At 40.8% G+C, this 15996-nt stretch overlaps 2 protein-coding genes across 12 annotated transcripts in view; one reads left to right on the top strand and one right to left on the bottom strand.

The window, feature by feature from the left end:
* Positions 1–5310, top strand: part of LOC6573941 — a 60019-nt gene extending 54709 nt beyond the window's left edge. For all 4 annotated transcript variants that reach the window (XM_001999964.4, XM_044008256.1, XM_015167194.3 and 1 more), the window contains exons 8-12: positions 36–276; positions 342–787; positions 928–1222; positions 1285–1454; positions 1613–5310. In XM_001999964.4, coding sequence (XP_002000000.2) covers positions 36–276; positions 342–787; positions 928–1222; positions 1285–1454; positions 1613–2908 — 2448 coding nt within the window. In that variant the 3' untranslated portion in view covers positions 2909–5310. The remainder of the gene's footprint in view (positions 1–35; positions 277–341; positions 788–927; positions 1223–1284; positions 1455–1612) is intronic.
* Positions 5311–5899: 589 nt separating this feature from the next.
* On the bottom strand, positions 5900–15925 carry LOC6573940. 8 transcript variants are annotated; one of them, XM_015167188.3, is made up of 7 exons: positions 15827–15925; positions 8836–9313; positions 8564–8772; positions 7866–8484; positions 7172–7800; positions 6959–7105; positions 5900–6894 (listed from the first exon to the last, which is right to left on the bottom strand). In XM_015167188.3, the coding sequence occupies exons 2-7, from the start codon at positions 9204–9206 to the stop codon at positions 6776–6778; spliced, it is 2094 nt and encodes a 697-aa protein (XP_015022674.2). In that variant the 5' UTR covers positions 9207–9313; positions 15827–15925; the 3' UTR covers positions 5900–6775. The 8 variants fall into 8 exon arrangements, with proteins under 8 accessions (XP_015022674.2, XP_032585610.2, XP_032585604.2 ...); XM_032729719.2 differs by having other exon boundaries at positions 7866–8433; XM_032729713.2 differs by having other exon boundaries at positions 15823–15917.
* Positions 15926–15996: the final 71 nt, after the last annotated feature.

The raw sequence follows: 15996 nt of genomic DNA, 5'->3' as shown, positions 1-15996 counted from the left end.
TGAATCTCGCTAATTCTGTGTGCCTCTCTCCGCAGTCGATGTTCGTGGTGCACATTGTGCGCAGCAATCCGCATCAGTGGAGCTCGTTTGCGCCCATGAAGCTGAATCACACCTCGTTTGTGGTGATATCAACTGGTCTGCCCATCTATCGTCCGTTTGCGCTAATCACCCGATTCCTGCTGCCAACCTCGGAGGTGCGCTCGGGCAGCATAGTGCCACAGCAGATGATGATTAGCTCGCTGCGCAGTCCGGCTGTTGTCTGCTGCACCCAGGGCTGTAAGTTGATTAGCAGCAACCAGCTAATCCGACTTAGATGTTAATCTCATTTATCTTTAACGCAGTGCTGCTGCGGCTGGTACACCTGGGCAACGACACCTTTGTAAAGTGGTCGCAGGCGGAGCTGGACAACAAAAAGTATTTCATACTGCAGTTCTCCATCAATCACACGCATCCGCATCCCGCCCAGCTGCTGGACGGGCCGCTGCATGGCACCGTCACGGCCGTGGAGGAGAAGCCAGACGAGGTGCGTCGCCAGCTGACCATCATTCGGCCACTCAATCAGTCGGCTGCTGCCACAGTGCTGCGTAATGCGGAGCACGAGGTGCTGGACAACGAGGTGGACGACCTGACGCTCGAAATAGAGGAGGACATCTTCAGTCTGGTGGTGGATGCCAACGTCACCGGCCTGCTCCTGCATCACTTTACTCGCATCAAGATGCGTGTCCTGATCATCACCAGCGAGAACGAGTATCTCGCTCAGGACTTTCGCTATGTACAGTGGAAGATTGTGAGTAGACTGTACTGTAGTGGCAAGTTGCAATGACGACTTACCTTCGTCTCATCTGAGCCATGTTGGCTTCCCTTGGACACGAACTAAAGTCTCTCTTTCTCTCTCTCTCTCTTTCTCACTATTTGTATTCCCTGCAGATCGAGAACGGCACATCCGATCAGGCGAACATGTCCTTTCGCCTAATTACTGTGGAGTCACGCATGCTGGCCTTTCAGTTCCTGGACAGCCTCAATGACACCTGCGTCTACGAGTGCCACCTGCACGTGCAGCTGCCGCTGCGCAAGCAGGAGCCCAAATGCAAGGAGCGCACCATTGTCAACTCGGTGCTGCTCGTCTCGGGTCTCAGTGCCAACGAGCGCTACAATTTCCACTTCTACAATTGCAAGCCGCAAATCTTCTACGGCGAAATGGATGTGCAGACGCTGCCAGACCGTAAGCCCTAGTTTTACATAATATATTTGTGTATTTTCATAATTCATTATCGTATCATTTAGCGCCCGGCACTATCAGCAATTCGCGCGTGGTCAAGCACAATGGCCTCAAGCTTATATGGGAGCCACCGCTGCATCCCAACGGACGCGTCCATCACTATAATATTCTCTGGACTCTGGGCAATGTGACACACGAGGCAAATGTGCTAGAATGTCGTCCTTGTTTCTATAAGGTAAGGCAGAGGATATTATATAACCCAAATGCTGAAAGCTAACTCAACTGAACCATCTATCTATGAGTAAGATGTGAAGCTAATATCCAACATATCTTCTATCTATTACTCTATCTTTTCTGCCTTAAACTTATATTTCCTTTCCATTTCCTTTGCAGTTTCCCAATGTTTCGGAGACCGACAAGATTCATGTGGCCGTGCGTGTTGTTGGTGAGACGGGCGTGGGCGCGCCCATGTTCTTTGACTTGATCAATCATCACATACTGGAAACGGTGCAGAACTCCTCGAATCATGAAGTCTATAGCGGCATCGCCATCGGCTCGCTGCTGTCGATGCTTTGTGTTTTTGGCTTTGCGCTCTTCATCATATTTCAGAGGCGTCGATTCAAGGCACGCGTCCCGGGGCCCACGCATTTGACCACGCCCACAGACATCAATTTCGGCAATCTGAGCAGTGCCTCGGGTATACCGGGTGACAGTGCCGGTGGCCTTAGCGGCAACACAATGCAGCAGGACTGCCACGAAATGCAGACACTGATTCCGCGCTCCCGCTACCACATCGAGCTGCTGCCCGAGCGCACGCTGGAGTACCAGACGAGCACAGCGACGGCAGCAGCGTTGCCGAATGGCAATGGCAATGGTAACGGTAACGGAACGGCGGTACGGCGTGCGGATCAGGAAGCACAACTGGAGCTGACCATTGCGGGCGTGCACAACCTATCTCAGCTGCCACTGTGCGCCAGCTCGCCGGAGCGTAAAACTGTGCAGGATGCCATGCTGCAAGAGGCAAAGGCCTTCTACATACCCTACCGCCACACGCCACCGAATGCAGTGGCGCTGCAGGCAGGCGGCAGCAGCAACTCCAATGCCAGCCACAAGCAGAGCTCCTCAAAGAACAGCGACAGCGGCCTGGAGGTGGCAGTGCCGCCCAATTCGCTGCCGCTGGTGGCCACTGTGCCGGGGCTGGGACGTCGCAGCGGCAGCTTGAGCAGCAGCAGCGCCAGCAGCACCAGCAACGGCAGCAAGAAGCAATTCCATACAAATTTTGCGCGGCACTCGAATTCCAATGATGGCATCTGCCTGCTGGCCGAAGAGGAGTCGGCTGCGACGCTGACGCCGACATCGGAGCATGAGTACGCGTGTGTTAGTCTCACCAACGGTTTCAAGTTGCCCGCCGAAATGACAAAGCAAATGCCGAGCAAAAGCCAATTTAGCAACAACAATAACAGCAGCAGCAGCAGCAGCAGCAACCATAAGTCAACTGTTGTCCAGCAGAAGGATCGCCATCAGCAGCCGATGCCGCAGCAGTATCCCTCTGCATCCATAGTTCCTGTCAACGGGCCACAGACTCACTCTGTGGGCGTTAAGAGCAAAAAGACGACGACAATGGCCAAGCAGGCGTGGCCAGCGTCTACGGCCCTGAATCGGCGTGCCCAAGTCGATCCAAATGGCTGAGCCTGAATAGCTGGCATTGTCGTCGTCGCCTCGCCAAGCAAAAGTATTCCATGCAACACTACTACACATACACTTACACTTTACTCTACACACACACACACACACACACAACACACACACGCACCAACACACATACACATTCGCAGCTCGAAACATTCCAAACATTGTGGATCCCTATATTTGCATTAGTTCAGTATAAGGACCCATACATACATACATAAGAATATGCTTAGTTATATGAAGTACATTTTATAAATGTATTTATTTATCTTTATCTCTATCCTTATCTTTATCTTCGAGAGCTAAAGTCGAACCATGAGAATATGATAATATACGAGAATATACGTACATAAGCAGCATATTTATATACATATATATACATACATATATACATATGCATGCATATATATAAAAGCATATTTAGTTTACTTTTAAGCACATGAACGTTTTTAAGCTTGTTTAGTTTTTGTTTGTTTTCTTTTGTTAATTGAGGCTAACTATAATTATTATTTTAATTTGTAGTAAACGTTCTCTAATATGAATTTATTAAACTGCCGTAGTATTCTATTACAACACACATAGCCAAAAAGTCAAACAAATATGCAATAGCCCAGTTCATATATACACACATATACACACACATTTTTATACATATACACACGTACATTCACACTCACAATAGTCACAATAGTGTTCATATCGATTTACTGCAAATAATTACCCATATCAATAATTCCATTCATATTTAAGTAAAATATATAATTTTCGCATTTTAACTGCTGCATTTTGCGTTTTGTTTGAGCATTTCTCATTTGTTTGTTTATATTATTTGTTTAATTTTTGTTTAACCGATATATCAAATGTACCTGATTATATTCATTTTGCATTTCGTTAAGCGCTCATTTCCAGCACCGGAACACAAAACAAACAAAAAAACAAACACGCATATTGCATTTCGATTCTATTTAAATAGACCTTTTGTTAATGCCTCACACGCATTTCAAATGTACCGCAGCCGTATTGAACGAGTCTATCCCAATTACCGACTGTACCTAGTTCGTACAAACAACTAAACCTCTAGCTATGTCACACACACACACACACCATACACAAACACACATAAAAACAACATCATATATTATATTTCTATAAGCATTGAAAGTTATATAAGATGTATTTAGCATTGAGCGCAGAATTTAAAATGAGCTCATCTATAATATGTATTTTGTGAATTGTTGTTCAATGTTCAAAAACCAATGTGAAAATTGTTATAAAATACACAGATACACGCATATGCGCACACACACATAGCCACACATCCAAACACGCAGACATTCCATTTCATGGACGTATTTAACTAGAGTACATGCATCAAATTCTATTACTGAATGAAATCAAAAAAACAAAAAAGAGTAACGAAAAAACAAGTAGACAAAAAGTTATATTAAGCCAATTCAATTAAACAATATTTGTACGATTCCATATTGCAAGAATGTGTTTACGAACTGTAACTGTATACGTATTTAGATATAAGTGCAATAACACCTATTTAAACCATAAACAAACCCGTCAACCCAAAACCAACAAACCAACCAACCAAACAAAGCTAATCGAAAACTACAAACAATAGTACCTTTCCCATTGGAAATGAACAAATAATATGCATAGAACAGTAAATAGATTACAATATGTGGCTTCCGCAATGGTAAATGTGCTTCTTGACGAAATTATAGCAATGCATAGCTCATTTCCTTCCAAAATTCCCGACGATCCTGTCTTGGAGTGCACTTGCCACATGTGTCCAACAATAGCCAATTCAAATTGTGTTCATTATTGAAATACGCCACGAAACTGGCATTTCAACAGCATTTCGAATCAACTGATATAGCATAGTCTTAGCACATACAAAACTTCAAAGGTGTTCCGTCAAACAACATTTAAGGTAAATAATTGAAGGCTCAGTAAAAATTTTTATGATCGCATTCAAATCAAGCTAAACAAAAACTATTCCGTAAATGAACTCAAAATTCCTAAAACAAAAAGAGAATTTTAAACAAAAATTAAATATATACGAAAAGAAATATTATGCAGCAAAAGGCAAATTATATGTATTTAATTCAAACAATATATAAAAGTAGATCTTAAGAAATACATTTAAACAAAAGAAGAGAAGGAAAATACCACGATAAGAATGTGAAATTAAAAAATTAATAACTGCGATTGTGATCGCTGTGTAAGTGGATGTGATAAATGTTTAAAATATTTAAGCGCAAAAACAATAAAAAAAAACAGTATGAAAATAATTATTCGATGGCATAAAAATGCGTATTGCGACTTTTACATAGATGTTTTTGGCTAAAGCGAAACCAATAAAAAACAAAAGAAAAGAAAAAAAAAAAAAACAATTACTAAGAGAGAGTCCACTAAAATTGTAAGGAAATCATGTTCTTAACTCTTTGATAATGCTGATCCTAATCATTATTTGAATTAAGCATGTTCTGTACGTAATTTTAGTTTGGGTCTTAAGTTCTCATTGTGTATACCTCATTAGTGGAGTGGAAATTAAATTGTAACTATATTATATGTATTTAGCTGGTTGCCCCATCTGTAATATATATTTAATTCTAAATTGCTTCAATTCGGACGAAAGATAAAAATTGAAAATAGAATCGAATGTATTTTTTATGTAATTTATATACATTGTATATGCTACAACCATATTATTGTATTAGATGTGGAAACTCAGCTGGAAAATATGCGATATATGAGATATATATATTATATATATATACATACGATCGTGTTAAAGTTTTCGGTGCCAGTAATTTGACATACCAACCAGAAATTAGCGCGGCTACAGAGTCTAATAACATGTAACGATGATTATATACATATATATACGTGAAAAGGTGAAGAACGCTAGAAAAGCATCCTTAACTATTGGAAAGAAAAACAAAAATATATTAAAACTAAGTTATGACAACAAAACAATTAATACAATTTGCGTTTTTTTATTAACTATAAACGTTAAACGTACTTTTATTGGTAAGTATATACAATAAATCTTTCTTAAATGTAAATCTTTAGTAACTCTCAGTACTTAACAGGTTTGTATACAATATCAAATGGACTTAATATCAATATCAATGCCCATACATTTTAATTTTTTATTTCGATGGTAACGTTTAACGGTGTTGTCCATTTACACAATTATACAACATTATCAATTTCAGCAAAGTTGTATAAATATATAAATCTTCCTCCATATATAGAGCTTTCACGGGGCGATGGTATATGCTAGGTACCTGTACAGTACTATTTAAAGTATAATATGATCACATCACAACTAATTGAACAAATGATCACAATACAAAATCGCAAATGTTGCCATAACCTACGTATATATTTATATTTACATATATATAAATGAAATGAGTTTAAGTGCTAAATGGCATGCTGAAACGCATCTTCTTGAGTGTCTGATTGAATGAGAAAATCTTTGAAACTTATCTTTCGCTCTGCCAAGATCTATTGACGGTATAGCCGAGACGGAATCAATCACAATTATTGATAAGGTCTATTTAACTCAATATTTTAAGCATGAGTAATTCCAAAAAGACAAGAATCTAAAATTTAAGTCAAATTTCCCCTAAATGATTAATTACGAATCAATTAAAAAGCAAAAACAAAAAGGAAATACATATAATAAACTATGCTATGCTATGCACCACAACAAGAAGAAGCGCTTAGGTGCGCATAATTATCGGGCAACTCATAGTTGTAAGCCTATTCACATATCGATTCCAATTCATTGAGGTCCTGCTGCATGTATGTAACATATATGGCTAACGCTAATTGATGGGCAGCTCAGCACACCTTTTTAATCATTTTCACCAACTCTTTGTACAGAATGCAGTCCCGACTGCGTGGCTTGCAAATCTCGCGATGATCCAGCCGTATGCCGCATACTTCTCCAAAACCGGGATCTGTTTAATGTGTTAAGATTAATTATAATATATGTGATTAGCTTATCAATCTAACGCAGCTTACCTGCTGAATCCACGCCCACAATTCGTAAATAGAGCACTGACATGAGCGTCAGAGCTGTTTCAACAAAGCTGAAAACTTCGATCTTCAAATGACCCAAGTGATAGAGCCCAGCAAAGCGACGATGCAAATCCAGCAGATATTTATTATCTATCAATTAAAAGTTGAAGGCGTATAGAAGAACTGGTAACGGATTAATGTACAACATCGACATACTCTTTTCTATCTCCAGCAGCTCTACGGAACGCGATAGCAACGGCGCCTTGATCGAAGCCAAATGGGAGCCACGGTGCGGCACCGAGTAGAAGAAACAGCCTCGCGCAGATTGCCAGAGCGGCCTCATGGCCGGACGACCGCACTCCCAGGCATCCACGAGCAGTTGCTTGATGAAAAGGCCTCCTTTGGAGTGGCCCACGTAGATGATGGGATGCCCGTGACCAACGCGATGTTGCATGAGTAGCTCGGCCATTTCCCGTGAACGCTGAATCAGGCTGGAGCGCGGCTCTTTAGTCTTCCACAGCGGACGCCACAGATAGGGATCCGTTGTATAGTTGACAGCTATGACCCTGACGCCTGGACAGTCTAACGGTAGCCAGTCCCCGGGCCAGCACTTGGAGTAGTTAGGGTCATTGGCGGAAGGTTTCTTTTTGCTTTTGCCGGCAGATTTGCGCGTCGTGGAGCTGTCCATGGCGGCGCTGTTATTATTCTCGGCCTGCAGCATCGACTCTAGCTCAGCTGGCAACGCCTGGCTGCTGTCGTGCATGCGCAGACGGAATGTTGGGAAGCTGTACTCGATGCCTTCGCATATTTGAATATCTTCCGGCTCCCCGCAGACGTAGGCATAACTGTGGGAGAAATACGAATATGTGAATGCCCATAGAAAATAACGCAATATTCCACTTCTACTCACTCTTCGGCAATCTCATTACTGTCGGAAGCATTGCAGAGATGTGGCTCAGTCGTTTGTTGCACCGCTGCGCGCTGCCAGCCTCCATCTACGCTTGTGGCATCGTCATCCAGGCTGCGAATGCAGGATGCGAACTTGGCCCGTTTCTCCCGAGGCGCTGGATGTATTGCGGCGCTGCGTGAATAACGAGGTCGCTTGGGTGGACGCACCGGTGGCCGAGGCGGACGATCGAACTCCACCGGATGACGTTCGTTTTGCCACAGACCCTGGCGCCAGGTGTTCACCAGAGAGCCGTGCAGTCCATGCACAAGCACGATGTCAGCGCGTATGGGAGTGCCCGGCGCCGGTTCGGCAAGTATGTTGAGCGTGCAGCAGCTGGAGGAGCTGGAGCTTGAGCTCTGAAGACTGTAGATAGGCGGCCCCTGCAACAGTGTGCTGGGCGTTGTGGGCGTATTAGGCGGTATGGGTGTGATCGGTATACGTGTGTTCAGCGTATCGGGCAGAATTTCCAAGCCATCTTGGGACTTGCGCAATTTGAGTAAATTGAGCAACGGCCCTAGACGATTGGAAACTGTCAATGAAAGAGATTGCGGGTTGAGCGATAAGAATTTGATATAAAAAGCTGAGAATGGTGGTATGAGTATGATGAACCGATGAACAATTGGGTAACTGAGGCCATGCTATGCACTTCAAGTACTAACCTTGTACGGAAGATAGATTCAGCGATAACGTGTTGGCGGCAAATGCCACCAGGTTGGTCAGCGCCTGGCGGCTAGAGGTCAAATTCTGCAGCACGCGTAGCACGCGAACGTCGCGTATGCCCTTAATGCCGCGGGCGACGCCATTGGCCAGAGGCAGCACCAGGCGCACCAGGACGCCAAGGACGACTCGCATGCTGCCGCTGTTATGGCTGTCACATAGAGAGCAGCAGACATGAGTAAGTGATTATGTAAGACATTGGGCAAATACTTACGGTTGCATCAAGGCGTCGCCGCTGGAGGAGCGCACCAACTGATTGATCGCCTGCTCCTCCTCCTGGCGGTCGATTTCCATCTCCTCTCTGCCATTGCTGATTGCTGTATTGTCCAGTGCCTGATCAGTGGCTTGACCTGCCGTTTGGTCAACTTCCTCGGCTATGCTCATCATCGCAATATTGCAGACGTAATGCTCATCTATTGACTCAAACTGAGACTCCTTAATATTACTGTAGTTGTTGTCGCTGCTGTTGCTGTTGTTGCTGTTGGCTGTGTTGGGTTGAATGTGTGCGCTGCTACTGTCGCTGACTTGTAAATCTGCGCTGAATAATGCACTGGCTTTGTTATGGGCTTCGCGTTTAGTGAACATATTTATCAGTGTTCTCTATTAGCTATTCGCCGTCTCGATCTGCGCCGCTGGCTTGCCGCCAATTAGCACAGACTCAACATGTTGCCAGTGAAGGGCCGCACACTAAACTGCAAATAAATTTGAATTCAACTTTAATCATATGCACTCAGTTGGCTGCCAATGTCAATGTCAATGCGCTGCACTCTTAGTGCAATCAGTACTTTGCACTCGTTTGTCTTCTCTTTTTTTGTTTACCACGCAAAAGACGGTGTCGCTCGCCAGTCTAAAAATATGGGCGCACTAGCGCAGAACGGGGCTGCATAAAAGCAAGTATACGACTCGTGTGCCACGAATATCTAAGCAATCTGCCTGACGAGTAAAACGAACTGCTAATAGCTAATTTTCTCTCCTCTATTCCCTCTATTTCGCCGGGCTATGGAATTTACTCAATTTACAAACAGTACTCCACTGTATTTAAAAAGACATATTCGACTCTAGTAAGCCACCTACTATGATATTACTAAAACATTTACATCAAATACAAAATTTTTCAAAATTTCATAAAAAACAACTCTTGTTTGAATTTAATATGACAGCTAACTAAATAAACGCCTAAATATTTTATGTAATAAAATTCAATTAAAAATAATTTATTTAAAGTGTAAATGTGAAGTTTTGAATCTTCTATCTTAGTCTTGAATCTTTAGTTTTCAAACTCCATATATTGTTCACTTTAGTTGTCCCCATCATATAGAAACCCAACTATGATTGTTTGTTTCATAAAAGAAATTGTCAATGCTTGCTAAGACAATGTCAGTTTGTGCTGTCAGTCCGATTGCATATGCAACAATATTACTCATACCACCCGTAGGTCCGAGGCACATTACATTTGCAATTTCCCCGCTACGTTTTCCATTAGATAACCAACAGCGGCCATAAGGGCAAAAAAATCTAAGCGTGTTACGTTGACTGCTGTGCCATGCCTCAACCGAGCAGCAAAAATTCAAGTTGAGGGTCGTTACATGGGCCACGACACAGAAATACAAAAAGGGCAAAGCTTGTTGCATGTGTGTCAGCACAATGGCTTTTGTTATTGCAGCACCTTTTGTTGTTCTAAATTGCACTAATAGTCCGCAGAGAGTGGCACGAATAACTGTACATCTTAACAAAGCACAACTGACATTTGCATTAGAATATGCATGCGAATCGTAATTATGAATGCCAGCATTCAGCTGGGAAAGCATCACTGATCGGGAGGGTAGCCGCCCACTCGCATTCCAATCACACCAACCAAACAGCTCGACTTACACGTACTCGTTTCGCTTGGGCCAACGAGCGAACCGCGAATCGCGAATCGCGTACCGTGCACAATGCAAATCAAAGTAGAACTGTGACCGGCACCTTCAGGCAGCCGAGGCCGAGGCCCGGCAGCACCGGCAGCGGTCGCAACAGCCGCTAATGCGCACCACGTTCGTTCGTGGCTCAGTGGTTGAGTAGTTCCGTTGAGTGGTTGTGACGACAGTGAAAACAACTCAAATGTCATTCAAACGGGGCTAGCACTGGTATCGTGTATTGAGCACTTTACATGACGCGCTTCAAGTGCCGCCAGCTGCACTGCGTCAAGAGACACGAGTCAATTGCAATCAACTGCAGACAATTGCAGGCATATGCTGGCTTGTTGTTGTCTTTATAAATAACCAATTTAGAGAAACAATGTGAACTAAAAGGCTTCATCGGCTCTTATCTCTGCGCCGACTTATTTCTAGCGAAATGTCTAATTGCAAAATATCTTTTTTTTTTACCCATTTGCTGATTAAATTTTAATACTCTACAGCTCATTTTGATCGTATTAAGATAAGCATATTTTGATTACCTTAATCTATACGAATTGAGCCAATGCGTTGGGTAAATTAAATAATTTTAATTATGAAAGAAAGATTTTCGATTTATTTTCTGATTTTTACAATTATTTAATAAAGATAAATATCTTGCAAATATCTCTCGTATTTCTTTCCCTCTTTGTTTATATCTTATATCTTTGTTTATTTCGTATGTCTCCTTATCTTCTACTGCTTGCTCTGTTTCTCCCCATCCTCTGTCTTATTATTTTTTTTTTTTTTTTTTCAGTATCTATCTCGTTCTCTCTTCCAGTCTATGCTTTACTCGAGTCTAGACTGATTAAAGAACACTAATTCCCCTACACGATAACACACACATTTATACTCTAAATACATTTTATGAATCATATTTACGTGGTAAGTATTATTGAAATGCTTCTTGTTTTATATGATATTATCAAACCATCAAACAATGAACATAAATTGATAAGCTCACAAATTTGCACAGAGTATTTTAGAGTCGAGCATTTCTTTAATAAACTAATTTGTTAAACCTAATTAGATAAACTTACAAAACTATGAAGGGTATTTTATAGTAGTGCTTGTTATAGCATTTCTATTTAGAGTTTTATCGCTTTGCCAGTGACTGATAAGAGCGGTGCTACTGACCCATTGGCACAGCTGGCACACGGTAGCAGCCTTTGCCGTTGACAGGTTGAACTTTAATTAATTATTCGGCATCAAGTCAATTGGCTCGAATAATTTATGCCATTATCAATAGGTTGACGCAAAATAGATGAATTCAGTCGCATGCGACGGGCTATATGTCCACCTATTTCCCTTTATCTAATTCGGGGTCCGTGAACTTTGGCTTTGGGTAATTTTCGTGAACTTGAACTGCTACGTAGACAATTGGCAATTGGCTATCTCAAGTACATGGCTTTATTCTATGGCTCGAGCAAGATAAGCAGACTGATAAAGCGGAAGTATACTGCAGTTGGTCTATTGACAACAACTTAAAACTTATGCAGTCTATGAGCTATACTAAGGCCCGCATTCATGAGCAGCATAAATAAGAGCTTATCGTTGGCAATTTTCAATGATATTGTGCAATAAGTTATAGTCGACAGAGCTGAGGTGAAGGCAGTGCAGGCCTTTTGTGCAATTGAGTTATGCAAATGCATGCAGCTTTGTAGATAATTCTAAAAAATACAATTTTCATTAGCTTTGGATGAATAGTTCGAGTCGAAAATAAACAAATTATAAATATTCGAAAGTGAACACAGAGCTAATCAACCCAATTGTTTTTCCAAGTGTGAATAACAGGAGTTGACTAAGATTTGAACTTGTCACAGTTAATGTTGTCGTTAATATACGAATATATGTATAAATAATTTTTAATGTACTTGAAATGCACACGAAATGTTTCGGCTAAATTTAAGGTGCGGAGGTGAATTGAGGTGACGCTACTTTCCAGACTTTATTCTGGATATAGTAGTTCGAAAGCTCTTGCCCCACTCGACGATGTTGGCAGCCGGGCACAGTATAAATTATTAATCATATGCCGAGTGGACTTTGTACAGCAGCCGAACAACGCGGCGTCTCTTTATCGAGAGTCTGTCGCAGTGGCAGTCGCATTCACTTTTTATTCTAGCTGTCTTTTATCACAGAATACTGCGTAATAAGGCCACTTAGCAACTGCACTTCCAGATGGTTAAATAAATATATGAAGGCACTGTCATCAATGATTCTTTTGTTATTGTTTTCCGTTTTATTTTATTTATTTTTTTTGCATGTTAGCTGATTGTTTTCAATGAAATATTCAACAAGAGTTGATTCGCTTGCCAATAAACAGCGTCTTGAATTTATTAACTGGAAACTGGGTGACAACGCGATATGAAACGAAACCATCAGCCAGTTAGCATCGTAATTGAATGGTCGCATGTAGCTGCTTCACATAATGTGTGCATGATAAACATGTACATATATGTATATATGTATGTATATGTGCGACATTGCATGCTAGCACGGCCAACAAGTTCACCTGCCACTCAGCCAGCCTCGTACAACGACGCCCACGCAACGGCAGGTGTCGAGTGTGCAATAAACTGGAACGACATCAAATCGGAATCTAAGCGCCACAGCACAATTCTGTTACATAATCTAGTTTAGTTTTTTTTTATCAAAAGCTTCTACTGATTCCAATTACGACAAATAATTTCGATTCACAAATATGACTATATACTGTAATATACTGTAATTTGCGTATTTGTAACAAATAATAATAATTAAAGTCTTCAATTACACTGTCATTCAGGTTACGCAATTTGCATCTGCCTTAAAACCGCGATATACATTCTACATTTCAAGCATGGGGAATTCTACACCGAAGGGCGTATTGAGCGCATTTTTGATATTATTATTTGTTATGAGAGGAATTCGAGTTTGAATTCGCTCAACAATAACAGCTAATGATAGCCACTTGAGATAGGACACGATAAGCAAGCGTCGGCTCACAGCAGATACATAAATATTTGCAAATGCGTAGAATAATTCTAAATTTGTGTTCCCTGATCCGATTCACAATAATTTGTTTTGTTATAAGCCAACGTTCAATCGACTGTAACTACTCGAAAAAGAAAAAAACCAATTAACATCGCTGCTATCACCATCAATATGTATAATTTATGCACGGATCCATTAAGCTCAATTTAGATTTAAATGTGCTTTAGAGAAGTCGTTCGATCGATTTAAAGTCCAAAATCAAAATATAATGAATCGCCACTACTAATGAGTCAACTAAACTCGAGACAAGAAAATTACTTAAAAAGATTCTGTTCAATTTGTATATCTTAAAAACCAAATAACTTGTATGTATAATTATATATAAATGCGGGTAAATAATTATTTATAAACAGAAAAGTAAGTAAGATTAAGCCCGAAAATAATGCAAAATATATTATAGTTGTTCAAGTGAGGAACAGGTTTATGTAGATAATTGCATCAGACGAATATAATATATATGTATGTGTAAAATTAACTACTGCCTAAATATGTAAAAATTTTTAAAAATATATGAGCAACAAAAAATATATAGCAAAAAGAAAAACAGCTTCATTTACTTGTTTTTCAATAATTAAATTACGTCTTTTAAGAGCAACAATAAGTATCCGAGCAAAATCATTACCACTGCCGAAAAACCTATGTACATATATGCCTATGTCTCTACAAATATAAATATTCATAATCTATTTATAATCATTTTAATTTGTGGATCCATTTCACTTTTGTTAATTTTGTCTTAATTATGAGCTGTCAGCCTGGCTGAAAAAAATTCTTAAACAAGTTATGCTAAATCTAAAGGCATTGATTTATGTAAAGACACGCAGACAGAAGCGTGTATCTATGAGCGTTCATTTATATCAAGCTATATACCCAACATCAGGCCATATTATAAGGCATACATTATAATAATTTTTGATTATATATATATATCTTTTCTTCTTGCTACCATGAGGAACAGAATCATAGGTCGCAGAGCCTTGGGCCTCAAAAAGACCGTGTCTGAATCGTTAATGAAGTGGTTTTAGTCAACCAATGGGTGACATGATTAAATCGGCTAGCTCGTATGATATCACTTATAGTATGTACATCGTGTACAGCAGCGCAAGCAAACAATTCCCTAATCGACTTGACTATTTCGCATAGACAAAAGAAATGTGTAGCTGACAAATCTAACAGCTGTCACTAGCAGCTAAGCAGAGCAAATGAATTCACTGTCGTATACTACCAAATAAACCCTATCAACCGGCATACGGCATACGATATAGGGCATACAGTATACGGTATACGATTTAGAGTGTAAAGCAAATGCCATAATAGGGCAGCAAGTGGTTGTTGATGGGTGTTTCTGGCTAAGACAGGGCAGGCACGCGAGAGAAGAGGGCGTGGACAACAGCGTGGGTGTGGGCTGGCTGAAAATTCACCTTAACCTTCGAATGCTTGGGATGAGCGGTAACAAAGCGCCAAGCAGAAGCACAAGAAATTAAATAATCAGTGGTCTGGACTGCCCATATATATAACATATGTATATATATGTATATACTTATATATATACATATACATATATATGCTGTTTTGCTTGGTGGAAACGTGTTTTGTGTACGCGATATTTGTTTGCCTCCGAACAGCTGGATAACTCCACTATGCGACTATTTTGCGGCACAGTGCAGGGCAGTTAAATAGAAGAGCCAGCAGCGTGTGCGCCAACTGCTCAGTTGAATCGCACTGCCACTGTAAATGTATATGTGAACATTGTATATAGGCAATATACGCATGACAAATTATGTGTGATTGTGCGCTTCGGTCACTACAGCAATTTTTCACTCTTAATAAATTGGCAGTTCTATATTTTTAGAAGAGCTTAAGACTGTATATTACAAATTCGAGTTCAATTAGCATTTCATACCTGCTCGGTTATCAATTTTGTTTTGATTTATCAATTTTATTTAAACAAGAAACCAGCATTTCTTTGTTAATACTTTTATTGTTATTCTTGTATTACGATAACAGCGAGCAACCATCAGCAAGCAGCAACAAGCACGCGACTTTGTTGTTGTTATTGTTTTCGTTTTTGTGAGGGAGGAAACTGCTGTGTGGAAGCTCTCGCAAGATTTGAATAAGATTTGTCGGCTAGCATAGTTTATAAAACTTACATATGCAAACATTAGTACCTACAACATCTATCTATATACACATATGTACACATATACACATGGGGACAACAATAGAGCACTCACTCACACTAGATTCAACTTGACGGGCACAAAACGCTTTTTCCGCAGCAGAACACAAACGACAACAACGGAGCGTCCAAAGCGCTCGAACGCTCAGCAGCAACTATTTATTATTACAAAAACCGCATACTCGTCTATGGGGAACAGATACACACATGCTCATACCCGCGCACACGC

The sequence above is a fragment of the Drosophila mojavensis genome, unplaced genomic scaffold (assembly GCF_018153725.1).
Source record: "Drosophila mojavensis isolate 15081-1352.22 unplaced genomic scaffold, ASM1815372v1 contig_277, whole genome shotgun sequence".
Classification (NCBI taxonomy): domain Eukaryota; kingdom Metazoa; phylum Arthropoda; class Insecta; order Diptera; family Drosophilidae; genus Drosophila; species Drosophila mojavensis.
This window is presented reverse-complemented; position numbering and strand designations above follow the sequence as displayed.